The 16,341-nt window shown below is 34.3% G+C and overlaps 1 protein-coding gene across 4 annotated transcripts; it reads left to right on the top strand.

The window, feature by feature from the left end:
• The first annotated feature begins 4,780 nt into the window (after nucleotides 1–4,780).
• Nucleotides 4,781–7,422, top strand: LOC121803016 (LOB domain-containing protein 36-like). Of its 4 annotated transcripts, none has more exons than XM_042202718.1 (3): nucleotides 4,781–4,910; nucleotides 5,595–6,648; nucleotides 7,170–7,422. In XM_042202718.1, exon 2 carries the CDS (start codon nucleotides 5,600–5,602, stop codon nucleotides 6,593–6,595), a length of 996 nt encoding a protein of 331 aa, XP_042058652.1. In that variant the 5' UTR covers nucleotides 4,781–4,910; nucleotides 5,595–5,599; the 3' UTR covers nucleotides 6,596–6,648; nucleotides 7,170–7,422. The 4 variants fall into 4 exon arrangements, with proteins under 4 accessions (XP_042058652.1, XP_042058653.1, XP_042058651.1 ...); XM_042202719.1 differs by having other exon boundaries at nucleotides 4,781–4,931; XM_042202717.1 differs by having other exon boundaries at nucleotides 4,781–4,995.
• Nucleotides 7,423–16,341: the final 8,919 nt, after the last annotated feature.

Below are 16,341 nucleotides of genomic sequence, written 5' to 3'. Positions count from 1 at the left end.
AATTTTAAGTCAAAGATTAAATCTGTTGAAATAAAACAAAAACGAAATAGAATAGAAGTCGGTGATGAGGCAGCGGCTTAGCTGGCGTCGGGAAACTGCTCCTGCAGTGCAAGGCGTGGGAAGGCAGGAGTATCATATTACATAAATTACATAAGGTATGAAATTACATACTACAATCAATGCAATAATACGCTTAAATTTGTTTAGTCTAATTTCAAATAAAGATGACCCTTTTATGTTTCAGAGTATACAATATAAATGATATTATATACAATCACTGCAATAATACGCCTCTATTTGTTTAGGTAAAAAATCAAATTTTTTGACTAATAAAATTTCTATTTAACTAGTATTATCGTTTAAAAATGAAAGTGATATCATCAAATTTGAATTCCCATTTATTTAGGCAAATTTCATAAATTAAATTTCTTGATTAGTAAAATTTCTATTTAACTAAAATTATCATTTAAAAATGGAAGGGATACCTTTAAATTTCAATTCCCATTTATTTAGGCAAATATTATAAATTGATTTATGAAATTTGCCTAAATAAATGGGAATTGGAATTCATAGTTCAAAATATAACATTACATATAACTTTTAAACTTATATTTTGAAGTGCTTGAATCCTCTAAAATTTGAGCAATATCAATGGCTTATTATAAAATTAATGGTATTTTGTACAACATGTTTGGATCCGACGATGAAGACGACTCATTGTGTACGTATGAGTCGAACAATGAAGATGATACACACAACTCGCAAGACTACATGCATATATACTTAATTTCTTCATGCTATCATCAAACGAAATAATCATAGTCATTCTCAACTACTTATTTTATTATTAAATAACTTTTAATGTTCTAAATTAAAAAAATGTTCTTCAAATGAAATAATCACAGACATTCACACCCACTGAATTTATTATTAAAGAATTTTTAAAATTCTAAATTATATAAACGACTCATGCAAATAAACTTAATTTTTTTGTGATATCATCCAAAGAAATCATATTAGCATTTCCCATCTAAATATTTTATTATTAAATAACTTTTAACTTTATAAATTAAAAAAATTACTAGATGCATATATATTTAATTTTTTAGTGTTTTCATCAAACGAAATAATCAGTCATTCACATCCAGTTATTTTATTATCGAACAATCATAAAATTCTAACTTATAAAAATAACTACATACATATATACTTAAATTCCTCGTGTTGTCATCCAAAGAAATTATATTAGTATTTTACATCCACTGATTTTATTATCAAATAATTTTTAAATTTCTAATTATAAAAAATGACTATAGCATATAATATCAATTTCTTCGTGTTTCATCCAAATATATCGTATTAGTATTTCACATCTAATGATTTTATTATTGAATAAATTTTTAATTTCTAATTAAAAAAGTGACTACATCATACTCTCCCCGTCCCACAATAAGAGTCATGTTTTGCCGTTTCAGTCCGTCCCACAATAAGAGTCTTATTTCACTTTTACCATAAATGGTAAGTAGGCCCCACATTCCACCAACTTATTTTACTCACGTTTTATTATAAAACTAATATATATATAAGTTGGACCCACATTCTACTAACTAAATAGGACTTCCTATTGCGGGACAAAGGGAGTATATACTTAATTTCTATTATCAAACAAAATAAACCATAGTCATTCAAATCTAATTATTTTATTATTAAATTATTTTTAAAATTTAAAGTTATAAAAACGACTACATGCATATATACTTATTTTCTTGGTATCATCATCCAAAGAAATCGTATTAGTATTTTACATCTAATTATTTTGTTATTAAATAAATTTTAAATTTCTTAATTAAAAAAAATTACTATATGCATATATACTTAATTTCTGAGTACTACAGTTAAACGAAATAATCATAGTCATTCACATTCAATTATTTTATTATTAAATAATTCTTAAAATTATACTCCATCCATCTCACTTAAGATGACATACTTTCCTTTTTAGTTTGTCCCAACTAAGATGACACATTTCTAATTTTGATAACTTTCTTTCTCCAATTAATACACTCAATCACTTTTTTCTCTCTCCAATTAAATATTCAACTCTCTTTCTCTCTACATTTAATACTTACACCCATATTTTCTCTCTCCAATTAAACATATTCACCAACAACACCTAAAATCCCGTGTCAACTAAGAAATATATCATGTTAGCCGGGACGAAGGGAGTAAGTTATAAAAACAACTACATGCTTATATGCTTAATTTCTTCTTGTTATCATCCAAACTCCAAACAAATCGTATTAGTATTTCACATCCAATGATTCTATTATCAAATAACTTTTAAATTTATAATTATAAAAAAATGACTATAGCATATGTATTTAATTTATTCATGTTATCATCCAAAAAAATTGTAGTAGTATTACATCTAATGATTTATTATGGAATAATTTTTAAATTTCTAATTATAAAAAATGACTATATCATATATACTTAATTCTTAGTGCTATCATCAAAAGAAATAATCATGGTCATTCATATCCAATTATTATATATTATTGAATAATTCTTAAAATTCTAATTTATAAAAACGACTACATGTTCTTCATGTTATCATCCAAAGAAATCATATTAGTATTTCACATCTAATTATTTTTTTATTAAATAATTTTTAAATTTCTTAACTAAAAAAATGACTTCACGCCTATAAACTTAAGTATGTATGCAATTGCATTAAACTATTGATCTTCTTGTATTTTGTGGTCACAATGCACACATGTTATATGTATGGATAGAAAAAAACAACTTAAATGATTTGTGTTATAGAGGGAAGAGAGTTGCGTGACAGCATGAGGGGAGAGATAAAATGGAATGAAGAAATATACCCAAATGAATCAAACTCCACGTGCCTTATCCTTTTCTAATATTTTTTACTGCAATTGCTCATTGATCTACTTAACCATTCAAACGATAATTTAGCTTGCAGAAGTAATCAAGTCAGTCTTGTTAATGAAAGAAGAAATTATGCTTTGATTAGGACGGTGCAGTAAATCTTTTCCTAAAATGTATAAATATTGATTATGGAATGCTTATGTTTTCCTAAATGATCATAGAAGGGTAATTATATAATAACCTTAAATTAATTAATCATTATAAATTTATTGTAAATATAAAATACCTAAATATATACAATCTTTGTTAATTTATCACTAATCCTACTTTATATACTCTCAAATCAAATGATTACTAAGGGAGTGCTATGTACGTACAATACATGTCGTTACTACTTTATTTTTTTATTACTACATGTTAAATTTCTTGAATTTTATATTCTACAAAATTATAAAAAATTGAAAATAAATAATATTATATGTTTAGAAAATTTAAGTTAATAGCCACACTTTATTATTTGCATTTAATTTACATTTACTTTTATAATCGCTTAATAATAAAAAAATAAATGAATGCCATAAAATTCCAATTTAGTGGCAACACAATGATTAATTTTGTGTTTTAACATGGAACAATGGTTATTTTGGTGCATAGAAGGAAATTCTTATATATACACACGGGCAGACGCAGAAATAAACATGAGTAGAGGCTAAATTTTTAAAATTTTATGTAAAAATAAATTTTCATGTAATTTAAATTATTATTAGGGGCTTTTATATACCAATATGCTCAAAATATGAACAAATTTTAAAATTTTATAATAGAAAAATATTGAAAATTTATATTCATTAGGGGCTAAAGCCCCCCTTTAGGGTCTGCCAATGTATACACACGTGATTATATAAACGTAAATTCTACATAAATAATAAAGTGTGGTTATTAACATAATTTGTTAGCAAATTACTTATTAATTATTTTCAGTATTTTTAATTATATTTTTATAGCTTGTAAAAACTCAAGAAATTTCAAAATAATAAACTAAAATAGCATAAGGAAAGTAGAATTTTACGCATATATTACTCATATTAAATACAATCTGCACTTGGGGAGTATGTATATGTGGAAGGTCCAATTTTTTTGGGAGAATTTTCCATAGTTTGAACTTTAAAGTTTAAAGTAGTGAATGAATTTAGATATGCATCCACTAGTTTTCATGTACAATTAGAGTATGACTTTTTTAGAATTTTATTTGTCAAAAGGTTATTTGTTAGACATAACAATTTATCTTGTCATTTGGTATGTCAAGACTAAAGAATTTTTTCTCTTATGAGCATTGATTTTGAATTCGATATTCCAACAATTTCCCTTTAACTTAATATTTTTGAGTCTTCGTCCAATAATTCATATCAAGTAGGCAGAGCCGCAAATGAATCATAGCAAAGACAACTAAATAATTATTTAAAATGAATCTATTATCTAAATTATACATAAATCCCACGATACTTTATAATCAATGACTTCAACACAAAATGCAATACTACAATGAAAATTTTGAATATGTATTAAATATCATAGTATTCATTAGCCAAACCTATTTAAACCATTTATCGATAATTTTATTAATTTAATAGCCTTATTTTAGTTTATTCAAGCTTGATGGGCTTGGAAATGATTTGTTTGAAATTTGTTGCATGTCTTAATTATTCATATTTAAATAATGACTAATGAAATCTTATTTAGATTAATATGCTGACCTTTTAAAAATCGAACGGCCCGAAAATTTCCTTCAATACACGTGGACGGCTCCGATCAACCCTTCGCTTATAACTGAAATTATATATACGCATATACATACTATATTTACACGTACACAATAACAATCCCTTATTCCCATATCTCAGATCATAATATAATTAAATTCAAATAGTGATGGTTTATATTGTTTGATTTTGTCCTAGTTTTTTGGGGATTGAGAAATTTGAAGATCGGATCCAGAAATTCTTGGAATCAAACCCTAGGTTCTCTCCACTAAACCCAGGGTTAATGTCTCTTATATTTCCACTCTCATTGTTCTTCAATTTTAGCTTCGAGTAATTCAATAAGGTGAAGAAACACATTTTCTTTTTCTTTGTTGATTTTTGGAATGTGAAGATTCACAGAAAAAGGTGTTTGTCGTTTCAGATTTTTCTCTTTTCTACTGTTTTTGGATCTGAAACTTTAGTTGCGGTTATCTTGCATTCCAAGTTTATGCATATTTTCCGCTAAGAAGGAAACAAACTCACTGAGTTCATCACCGAGTTCCGGCGATCATTGCGTTTCCTTCAATCTTCTACTGTTAATGCATTCACATTTCTTCAATTAAAGTTTAATTCAACTTGATTTTCCGGCGATCATTGCGTTTCCTTCAATCTTCTACAGTTAATGCATTCACATTTCTTCAATTAAAGTATAATTCAACTTGATTTTATCATCTTCTGACTTTCGCTTCAATTTAGCAATATTTTATATGTCAGCTTCGATTCCCTAATTAATTTTTTCCCCATATTTTACTGTTTCTCTTGAATCGGTGAAACGAAACTTGGCTGAATTATACTTGCACTGTTTTCAATTTTTTGCTGAATTTTAAACTGCAATTTAAATCACTGATTTCGAAGCTCGATTTATTATCGATGACTAACAATGTCTCCTCCTTCCTTTTGAAGAGGAGATGTCGTCAAACTCGCCGTGCGCCGCGTGCAAATGCCTCCGGCGGAAGTGCACGCAGGAGTGCGTGTTCGCCCCGTATTTCCCGCCGGACAATCCGCAGAAGTTCACCAACGTGCACAAGGTCTTCGGCGCCAGCAACGTCTCGAAGCTTCTCAACGAATTGAGCGTCGCCCAGCGCGAGGACGCCGTCAATTCGCTGGCGTACGAGGCCGAGCACCGCCTCCGCGACCCAATCTACGGCTGCGTCGGCTTCATCTCCGTCCTCCAGCAGAGGCTCAGTCAGGTTCATGTCAATTTGGAGAACGCGAAGAAGGAATTGGCGTCCTACATCGGCCCGTCAGGGATGGCTCCAATGCTGAACCATCCCGGATTTGTCCAGCAGCACGGGCCGCAGGCCTATCAGCTTATCCCCCAAAATGTGCAGCCGGTGATGGGGATGCAGCTCGTGCTCCGTGATCAACAGCATCAGCAACAACTCTTAATCCGCGAGCAAGATCAACATCAACATCATCATCAACAACAGCAACAACAACAACTCATGATGCGCGAGCAGGCGCCACTACAGCAGCATCTGGTGGCGCAGCAGCAGTATCTGGAGGCGCAACAGATGGCTCGGGAGCAAGAAATGATGCAACAGCAGCAACATCATAACCGGAGCAATGATTTGATGAGATTTAACAGCGAGGGAGGTGGAGGAGGAGGGGCAGTGACCGCCACGGGATTAAACCAGATTAGCAGCGGAGGAAGTGGAGGCGGTGGTGTTGCAATGCAGCAGCAGCAGCCGTCGTTGACGCTGGGGAGCTCTTACGAAGCAAGTCATCAGCAATTTCAACATCAGGAGCAGCACGAGCATGAGTACGAGCATGGCCAGCTGCATCCACTTCATCTACTGCAGCTCCAGCAGCTGCAAGAATACATCGAGGCTCAGCAGGACAACGAGCGCCGGATGCAGAAGGGAAAGGGGAAGGCTGACCCTTGCATTGGCCCTTCCTGTTAATCTTCTAATTCCCAAGTATACATATTCACATTGCCCTCTCACCCTTATTCCAGGTAAATTATTTCATTTCTAAACCCTAACATCCCTTTTTAGTTAGTAATATGCAGTTAATAATAATAAATGCGATGGAATTAGAAATTTGAAGGACATTTAAGGGAATGTCTAAATGAGCCTTCCATGTTTAAGTTAGCAAAAAGGAATATTTTGTTTATGCATCAATCTCTCTTTCTGCCTATGTTTACAATGGTGCTTAATGCATTAGTGTGAAAAGGTAAAAGCTTATAGTGATTGGTTTATTAGGGATTTAGTGAAATTTTAAATGTGGATACAAGGGAATAAATGATGCATGTAACATTATCTCTGCAATAATGGTGTTGTTAGATATGAATCTAACTGGTTTAGTCAATGGTCTAACAATAATAGACACTCTTATTTAAGTCATATTGAATGACTAGTCATATTACTACTAATTATCCATTCAGTTTTGTTCGTCATTTCTTTGGATTTGATTGAATTAATCATATTATCAATTCTGCTGTTTCCTTCACTGATACTGAATAATATTTTGTTGCAGCAAATTGGATAGAGTAATTAGCTAGCAAAAGGGGAGAGAGATACATAGATGAGGAGTAGAGCTATAGACAAATCATGGAGGTATTCGCATGTACGTAAGTCACCAGTATTTTTTCTATTAGATTTGATGGAATTTAACAGTTTCTAGTTGATACATTAGAAAAGTAGAAGTAGGATTTAATGCTAGTGTTCAATTTCAGTTTACATTTTCAAAGCGTTACTTGTTTTTGCCGGAATCCCTTTTATTCTTCAATACTATTCCATCTCCTTTAAAAAATTACACATTGACATGGGTGTGCGTAGCATCCAAGTCACATGCCATCTGTTCCCTTGGAATTGGTGCAATGTTAGTTGTCAATTCTTCTTATTCGGTCTAAATATTTGTGGCATGATAAGAATTTCAAGATTGGTTTAGTGATTTTTCTCAGAAGATATAGCAAAATAAACTACTAGATGACCCCCTCTCGAGACGGACATAGATATTATACATTGTTATTTTAGGAGTTTAAGTAGAAAGAGATAAGATTGTTGAATTTTTGAAGTAGGAAATATGAATCAAGTAATAGGAAAAAGTTGGAAGTAATATAGAGACAAAAATGTTGGATGTTTTAAAGTAGAGGAGTTTAAGTAGAAAGAGATAAGATTGTTGAATTTTTGAAGTAGGAAATATGAATCAAGTAATAGAAAAAAGTTGGAAGTAATATAGAGACAAAAATGTTGGATGTTTTAAAGTAGGAGAAATGAATAAAGCAAGTGAGAAGAAATATAGTTAATATTTTAATTTATTCTCTAAATAAATAAGAGGTCATTCCTGTTAGAATAAGATGAAAAAGGAAAATAGAACATCTTCTGTGGGATGAAAGTGTACATATTAATTAAGCAGGTTCATCGATATAAAATTATTATCTCTGATACTTCTTTCTAACTAAAAAATAGTGCTTTTTCATCTTATTTTAATAGATGTAACTACAGGTTCGCATCAATAATTAATTATATTCTCTCTGTCATACAGACAGTCTTTTTTAATATTTGTTCGTCTTATAAAATTAATTTATTTTTATTTTTAATATATTTTTTCTTTCTAATGAGAAAAAATGGTGAACTCATTTTCCAATATTATTATATTAATTACTTTTTTTCGTTTTATTATTCTTCTTATTTTTCAATTGTGTACTTCCGCTGCCCAAAGGAAGATGAGCCATTCCTTGGGCGACATGAGGTTTTATGCAGCTTTATTTTCTATGTTAAATGGAGATATATAAAATAAGAGGGAGAAAAAATGTGTTTCTAATTTTAATAATGAATCATTTTGATTGAGATAAATAAAAAAAGAAAATGAGTCATTATATTCCATCCAGATCCCAATTCCATTCATTTAATACCCCCCTTGGGGTCGTTGACATAACAGATGTCATTTCTAGTCTATCTCTTTCTATTTCTTTTCTATATATGGAAAGTTCAAAAATCATCATATAATAATCCAGAAATTGCAATAGAAAAGAAAAAATGGAGGTTTGTGATGATTTTTCAATCTTTTCTGCTAGGTAATCTAGTATCCTTATGCATGAAGCTAATCAATTCGGTCGTTGTGGTCGGACTCTATTATGGATTTCTGACCACATTCTCTATAGGGCCCTCTTATCTCTTCGTTCTCCGAGCTCAGGTTCTGATCTTCAATAAAACAGAATGGGATGATATAGTAATGAGTTATGGACCTGCGTGTTGGCTGATGATAAAAAAATTATCAAAATAAAAGGATGAGTAATGGATCATACGTGTTTCTCATTTACAACAAAATCATACGGTTCAAGAAAACTGATTAGCACTCACTTATTAGATGATGCGATTTGTGTGCACCATGTGAAACTTTGATGATTTGGAGGGTTGACTCGAATTTTCTTCTCTTTTTATTTTATTTGCTGAGGCACCTGAGAAACATTAAATTGTAATCACTATTCCATGATAATTTTTTAAATATTAATCTTGGAGTCATATTTCATGACAAAGTTGACTGGATCAAGCTAACTAATAGGTTAATAATTTAGTCACCACTGGTCCAGCACATTATTGATTTTATGTCTTGCTGATAGGATTGACAATTTTTGGCACTACACGATAACCCGACACGAATCCGCACGAAATTAATGGATTTGGTCAAAGCTTGTTGGGTTCGTGTCCTTATCGGGTCGACACGTTAAGGACACGAAAAATTCGTGTCCGTGTCGTGTTCGGGTTACCCGTTAAGAAATAATATTAAAATATTATTAATTTTTAGTATTTTAAAAATATTTTTTTTGTTGGATTTCTTTGCTATGAATCTATTGATGTTATTGTTCATCAGATCGTATTGTGTAATCAAATATTAGGTTTTTAATTAGACTCTTAATGATCAGATTCACGATTTTGTAACTTTTGTTAATCAATAGCAGTTGCTATCAGGTTCATACCGTGTTATCAGGTTGTGTTGTTATAGTGTCGTGTCATGTACGTGTTGTTCTCGTGTCGTGTTGACCCAAAGTGGTTTGTGTTGTTAATGGGTTCGTGTCAGGTTCGTACAGTGTTCGGGTTAGAGGGTAGAGGGTCGTGTTCGTGTTCGGGTTTGGGGTTTTCTTAACGGGTCATGTTCGTGTTTATCTTTATTGGGTGATGTTGTTAACAGGTTGACCTGATAACGATCCAACACACACGATATGTCATCCCTACTTGCTGATGTGACCAAGTGTTGCAAACTTGCAATTGACATATTAATGAATATGATTGTAATTGTCATCTAAATAATATTATATCTAATTATTTCCAAAACATACTTACAATCTCTCGGATGGTTCCTTGATAATTGTCACATTCAAGAAGCATAGGATAACATTCAATTGTGTGCTCAAATCCGCCAGATGTGCTTCCATACCATCTAACTTGGATATTTCCTTACGGTGCCGTTTAATTGTCATAACTAATTACTCCCCCCCTCCACTATTAGAAGTCCCATTTTTTGGTAGCATGGATTTTAAGAAATGTTAAGAAAAGTGAGTGAAAAATGGTTAGTGAAATATGGGTCTCACTTGTATATATTAGTTTTAAATGAAATGTGAGTGGAATGAGTTGGTGGAAGGTGAGACCTTATTACCATTTATGGTAAAAGTGAACCGGGACTCCTATTCACGGACGGACTAAAATGGAAAAACATGACTCCTATTCGCGGACCGAGGGAGTATCATATATGATAATCCATCTAGGATTAAATTGTGGGTTTATTTTAATTAAAGAAGATAACTATGACTAATTATCACATAATTATCCATCTAGTATTAAATTGTGGGATTCAATATTAACCAAATATACTACACATATAATCCCGAGATATAATCTTGCAAACCGAACAACCCCTAGATTATTAAGATTAAAGTAAATAGGTTCAAAATTAAATATCACAACGTCTCCACAAATGACATTGGATCCCTGCTGTTTAAGAACATTGTTCAACAAATAACTCAGAATCCAAAAATAAAAAATCCCAAATCAAAGAATTAGGGTTAGGAAGAAATAGACTTGGAACGGGCTCTTGACCTTACAGTCTATCACGAAATCAAAAAATGTATCAACGACGGATATAGAGTGACGGCAGTCGTAGAGAACTTTCGCTACCACTGCAAACAACCACCACCCAACAAAATCGAAACCTTAATCAAAGAAAAGAGGCGGATTCATCACTATTGTTAACTCAGCACACAAGGCTCACACACTCTTTGGTACTCTCTCTGTAATTCACACAAAACACACACACCGAGCACACACAGAGAACACACACTAATCTTGATAAAGAGAGAGTAGTTTCTTGGAGAAAAGGAATTCTCTTTATTGATTGATCACTAACTAACTAGATACAAGCAAATGAGCTATATATGCAACTCATACAAAGTGGTAACCGCTCCTAACAGAATTGGAGACAAGAATCGAGACTAGAGCAATGACAGCTCATTTCCTAACTGACTATCTAACTCTAACGGCTAGTTTTTAACTGCATCTTCCTTTCCTCTTTAGCCTTTAATTCTTCATGTTTAAGAGCTGAATATGGACTCACTTCTTATAATTCTCCACCTGAGTACACACTTCAGTTCTTGCAGCAAACTTTAATCAACTCCTTGCAATGATCAAACTTGTCTCTTCCCAAAGACTTTGTGAGCATGTCAGCTGGATTGTGCTAGGTGTCAATCTTGATCACCTTCACTCTTCTCTTCTCAATCACATCTCTAATAAAATGTAGTCTCACATCTATATGTTTACTCCTCTCATGGAAATACTGATGTTTAGCTAAGCACATAGCTGAGTTACTGTCACAATGGACACCCATGGTTTTCTGATCAAAACCAAAATCTGATATAACACCCTGATTGCAAAAGCTTTCTTGCACTGCTGCTGTTAATGCCATATATTTTGCCTCTGTTGTTGACAAAGCAACAACACTCTATAAGCCTGACTTCCAACTGACCACTGTTCCAAACATAGTGAACAATTAGCCAGTTTGAGACTGCATGTTATCTAAATTTGTAGCATAATCTGCATCACAGTAGCCCACCACTACTTCCTCACCCTCCTTATCGCATCCATTGAACACAATACCCCAGCTACTACTGCTCTTCATGTACCTCAGAATCCACTTAAGAGCATTCCAATGCTCTTTCCTAGGATCAGCCATGTATCTGCTTGTAACTGAGATAGCATGGGCCAGGTCTAGCCTTGTATATATCATAGTGTATATTATACTCCCAACCACACTAGCATAAGGAATAGACTCCATCTCCTGTGCCTCTTGCTTAGATTTAGGAGCTTGCTCCTTAAATAGTTTAAAACTCTGTGATAGAGGTGTTTTAGCAGCTTTAGCATTATCCTTGTTGAACCATTTCAGAACTTTTTAAATATAATCAGACTGAAATAGCCACAACTTCTTACAACTTCTTTTTTTCTGAATATTAATGCCAAGGATCTTCTTTGCCTCCCCCAGATCCTTCATTTCGAAGCTAGACTTCAAATCTGCCTTAACTTTCTGTATCTCAGCCATAGATGGTCCAACAAGGAGCATATAATCTACAAAAAGGAATACATGTTAGAGTTTGTATACTAGAAATCACCTTTCGAGTGATTGAATACTGTAAAACTCTATATGTTATTTTCCAAAGGAATGAAACAGATTATTTTTGTCATAATGTTGTTATGTTTTACATTTAATGGATGTCTATTGCATATTTAAATATAAAAGCAACGTAAAAAAGTCTAACTCTTTGTTTTAGTAGACCGGTTGTGGGCGTCGTCCACTTTAAGGTAACACAGTCAGTTCTGAACAAAGAAAAATAAGAATTTCACAACCTAGATAGGCCTAGACTACCTATCGTGAAAGGTTGCGATGTCAGTCCGCATATTTCTAAGCCTTACTGAAATAAGATGACATTGGTGTGGTATAGCACTGAATTGGATCTAACAGCAAGACGAGTCTTTATGCTATCTACTGAAAGACAATAATATGTTAATTAATTAAGTCATAGCAGACATTGATTAATTAATGGACGTTTCTATCTTAAGCACGAGAAATAAATGACAAACAAATGGAAACTCGGAATACTTATAATTTCGGATTTGGATGGGCAGTGCAATATTACTTCTGTAGTTGTTGCTCGTAATATTCCAATATAAGCTTATATTAAATTGCGGCTTCAATTTAATTAGTAAGAAGCTAATTGGGGGAGGCCATATCCAAATTCTTCCATAGATCCCTGTCTGGGCCCAATATGTGACTTAATATAAATAGGAGAATAAATGAGACAGAAAATAGACATTATTTTCCATCAAATTTTCGTCCCCCTCTCTGTCTAGAAGAGGTACGATTTTCAGCTCTCCTCCGTGTGCAGTTTTCGTCTTCTTTATTTGAGTCCTAGTATTCTGGTGAGATCAACCCACACTGATATCAGATTACAGTCCGAGAACAAGTCAGAAGATCCGTGGTTTAGTACTCAAGATCTTCACGTGGAGAAGACTCCAGCCATCTTCGATTCTTCAGTGAATCAACGAGGAAATTTGGCTAACTCCGTAGCAAGCATGTTTTAGGTGTTAATTGCGCTAAAACATGTTTGAATTCAAGTTATGAGCATGATATATGTGAAAACTACGCGAATAGAATTCGTCTAAATAATCTGCTAAATAGATCAGAATTTTATGTGATCCGTTAGAATGCACGCTTCTGCTGCCAACCCCTTCAGTTGGTATCAGAGCCAGTCTTTGACTCTGATGATTTGGATTTGAATTTCGTGAAATTCATGTATGCATGTGTTATTTGATTGCGAAGCATGTTCTTGGTGCTTTTATTTATATTTTATGCACGATGAACTCAAGAACTATCAAATCAAAGAACTTGAATTTTCAATCATACGAGACGTGCGATCCGTCGGCGCTCGCGTCGAGACAGATCGCACCACACGTAATCGAGAGAGGGTTGTCGACTGAGTGGGAGCCGAGAGTTCACGATCACGGGGTGATGCGCAGACGAGCGAGGGCTCGTGTGAGCCGCCGACCGAGGCCAAACCCTAGGCGGCGCCCTTACCAAGGTCGACCGATGGCTGCTGGCGCGGCGTGGCGATTCGTCTGAGAACCGCTGAGACACCACGAGCCACCCAGCCCGAGCCCTAGGCAAAAGGTGTCCCGGTCGCTGCAACCGACGATGGCCGAGAGTGGCAAGCCCTGTGTGTGACGTTGGCCGAAGCAGTGAGAGCAGCACAGGCCGAGACGGGAGGTCGTCCCTGGCCGAGAGGAGCCACGCCACCGCACGTGCCCCTAGCCGAGAGCTGTCAACACTCGACTGGCCGAGGGACCGAGACGGGAGGTCGCCCCTGGCCGATAGCAGCAGCGCCTCCGTGAATGCTGCTGGCCGAGAGCAGAAGTCGCCCGACGGCCCGTGATGCCGAGACACAGGCACCACTCGACAAGCCGCTGGCCGAGAGCTGGCTCGCCTCCAGGGCGCCGCTGGCCGAGATGCAGGCTCGACAGATTTCCGACGATGAACTCGTCAGATCTTCATCGTCGTTGTTTCGTGCAAACCTCGTGCGATGAGATATCGATGATGAATTATTTTAATTATTATTTAATTAATTAATTAAAGGATATCATTAAAATATTATTATTTAATGGAAATAAAATATTTTGGGAAGATTTCCCCAGATTTTAGGAATATTTGAATTATTGACTATATCTATGGAAATAAATAATGTTATTTTGATTCCTAGATGATATGGACAAGAATAATTTAATAGTTTCCTAATATTTATATGAATCTTAACAAGGATAGATATATAGGAATACATTAAATAATACAATAATATAATTTATGTTCCTTATCTTGAACATGGAAATGATATGAATTTAATTTTTCATGTCTTATTAAGATTTAAATAATTCCTTTATTTTAGAATATCTTATAGAAGACATGAATAAGAATTAAATTCTAGAACAATTAATTTCCTAAAGTAAGATACTAAAAGATAACGAAAGATTTAATTATCCAGTCAATTAAATGCCAACAGAATTTAATTAAGCCTTTATCTACCTCAAGGCTAAGGATAATTAAAGAAAAACCATAACCCAAATATCTAAGCTATAATTACGAACTTAATGTTTGTATATGGTCTCCATCCATTGGTCTGCAATTTGTGAAGCTAATTTCTAATATTATCGCCACCCATTATGTGGGGACAATAATCCTAAGAAATAGTAAGTTCGTGAGGGCGGACTTCTCAAATATAAATAGTATGAACTGGAATGTGGTTTCCAATATTATCGCCACCCATTATGCGAGGACAATAATCCTAAGAAACTACAAGATTCAGGAGTTCACACAAAATTTATGAGATAGCTTGATTTTATTAGCAGCACATGAACATTGTTATGGGAGTGTGTTGTAGAAATAAGATACTGTAATGCTAAATCTGGTGGTCTTGCTTAGGCAACATTAGGCGGCCATGTCATTATGTGGTCTCTGGACTATTTGTCGGTGTTGTAACCAGTAAAATTGTAAAATTTTAATGCGTATTGACCTCTTATGGAGGGTACAAAATTTTAATTTTACAGTTGTAAGATTTTGAAAAGTTTTATGGTTAATCTACTCAAACTTCTTACATAAGTTTATGACAAACAGTAAATATTCTGTTTTGCAGTGCAAACTAAATCGTCAAGATGTCATTCAATCCTCTTTCTGCAATTCTTAAAGAAAACAAATTCGAGGGCCAAAATTACATACAATGGAAACAAAACATGGACATCGTTTTCACAGCGGAAGAGTACAGCTTTGTGCTCACAACCCCACGACCTTCAGTGCCGGCGGCTAACGCCGCGGCAGGAGTTAGAGATGCGCATAGATGGTGGCATAAGGCGAATGAGATGGCTAAGTGCTACATGTTGGCTTCTATGTCTTCAGTACACAAGCACCAGCATTCTGCCATTGGCGACTGTCACCGAGATTATGCAAAATCTCACAAATATTTAGTACTCAGAATCGAATGGCTAAGTCTCACGCCTTTTGGAGTATCATGACGAAGACAATGAAGGAAGGAACATCTGTGCGGGACCATGCCCTCGAGATGATGGGCCACCTCAATCAAATTGAGGCTTTGGGAGGGACGATCGTGTTGGGGTTTTGGAGCCCCTTGCATAGCGGAAGACTTGTATAAAATAAATAAATCAGACGTAGGATCTATTTGACAGATTATGGGATTAATCAATTCACATGTCAACACAGAATTGCATGCTAGAACGCAAATAATTCATGCTCAAAGAATATATATCCTAAATCATGAATTTCACGGTTTAGAGTTACCGATTTGATTCTCCAAAGGATCGTCGATTGCTCGCGCCTTCTCCACGATGATCTTCAATACTAGACCACGGATCTTCTGACTGGTGTCCCGAACTGTATTCCGACATCAGTGTGGGCTGATCCTATCGAAACACTAGGACTCGAATAAAGAAGACAGAACTTTCTCACGGAGGAGGAGCTGAAGAACTCACGGAGGAGATATTCAATTAGGAAAAATCGTTCGTTTCTCAAATATGAGAGTGGATGAAATTTTCCACAATGATAATTGTGTTTTTCTGTTTCCTTTATTCTCCAATTTATAATAGTTACATATTGGGCC

Source organism: Salvia splendens, chromosome 5 (assembly GCF_004379255.2).
Source record: "Salvia splendens isolate huo1 chromosome 5, SspV2, whole genome shotgun sequence".
In the NCBI taxonomy this organism is placed as follows: domain Eukaryota; kingdom Viridiplantae; phylum Streptophyta; class Magnoliopsida; order Lamiales; family Lamiaceae; genus Salvia; species Salvia splendens.
The sequence above is the reverse complement of the archived record's forward strand: the minus strand, read 5'-3'. Positions and strand labels throughout refer to the sequence as shown.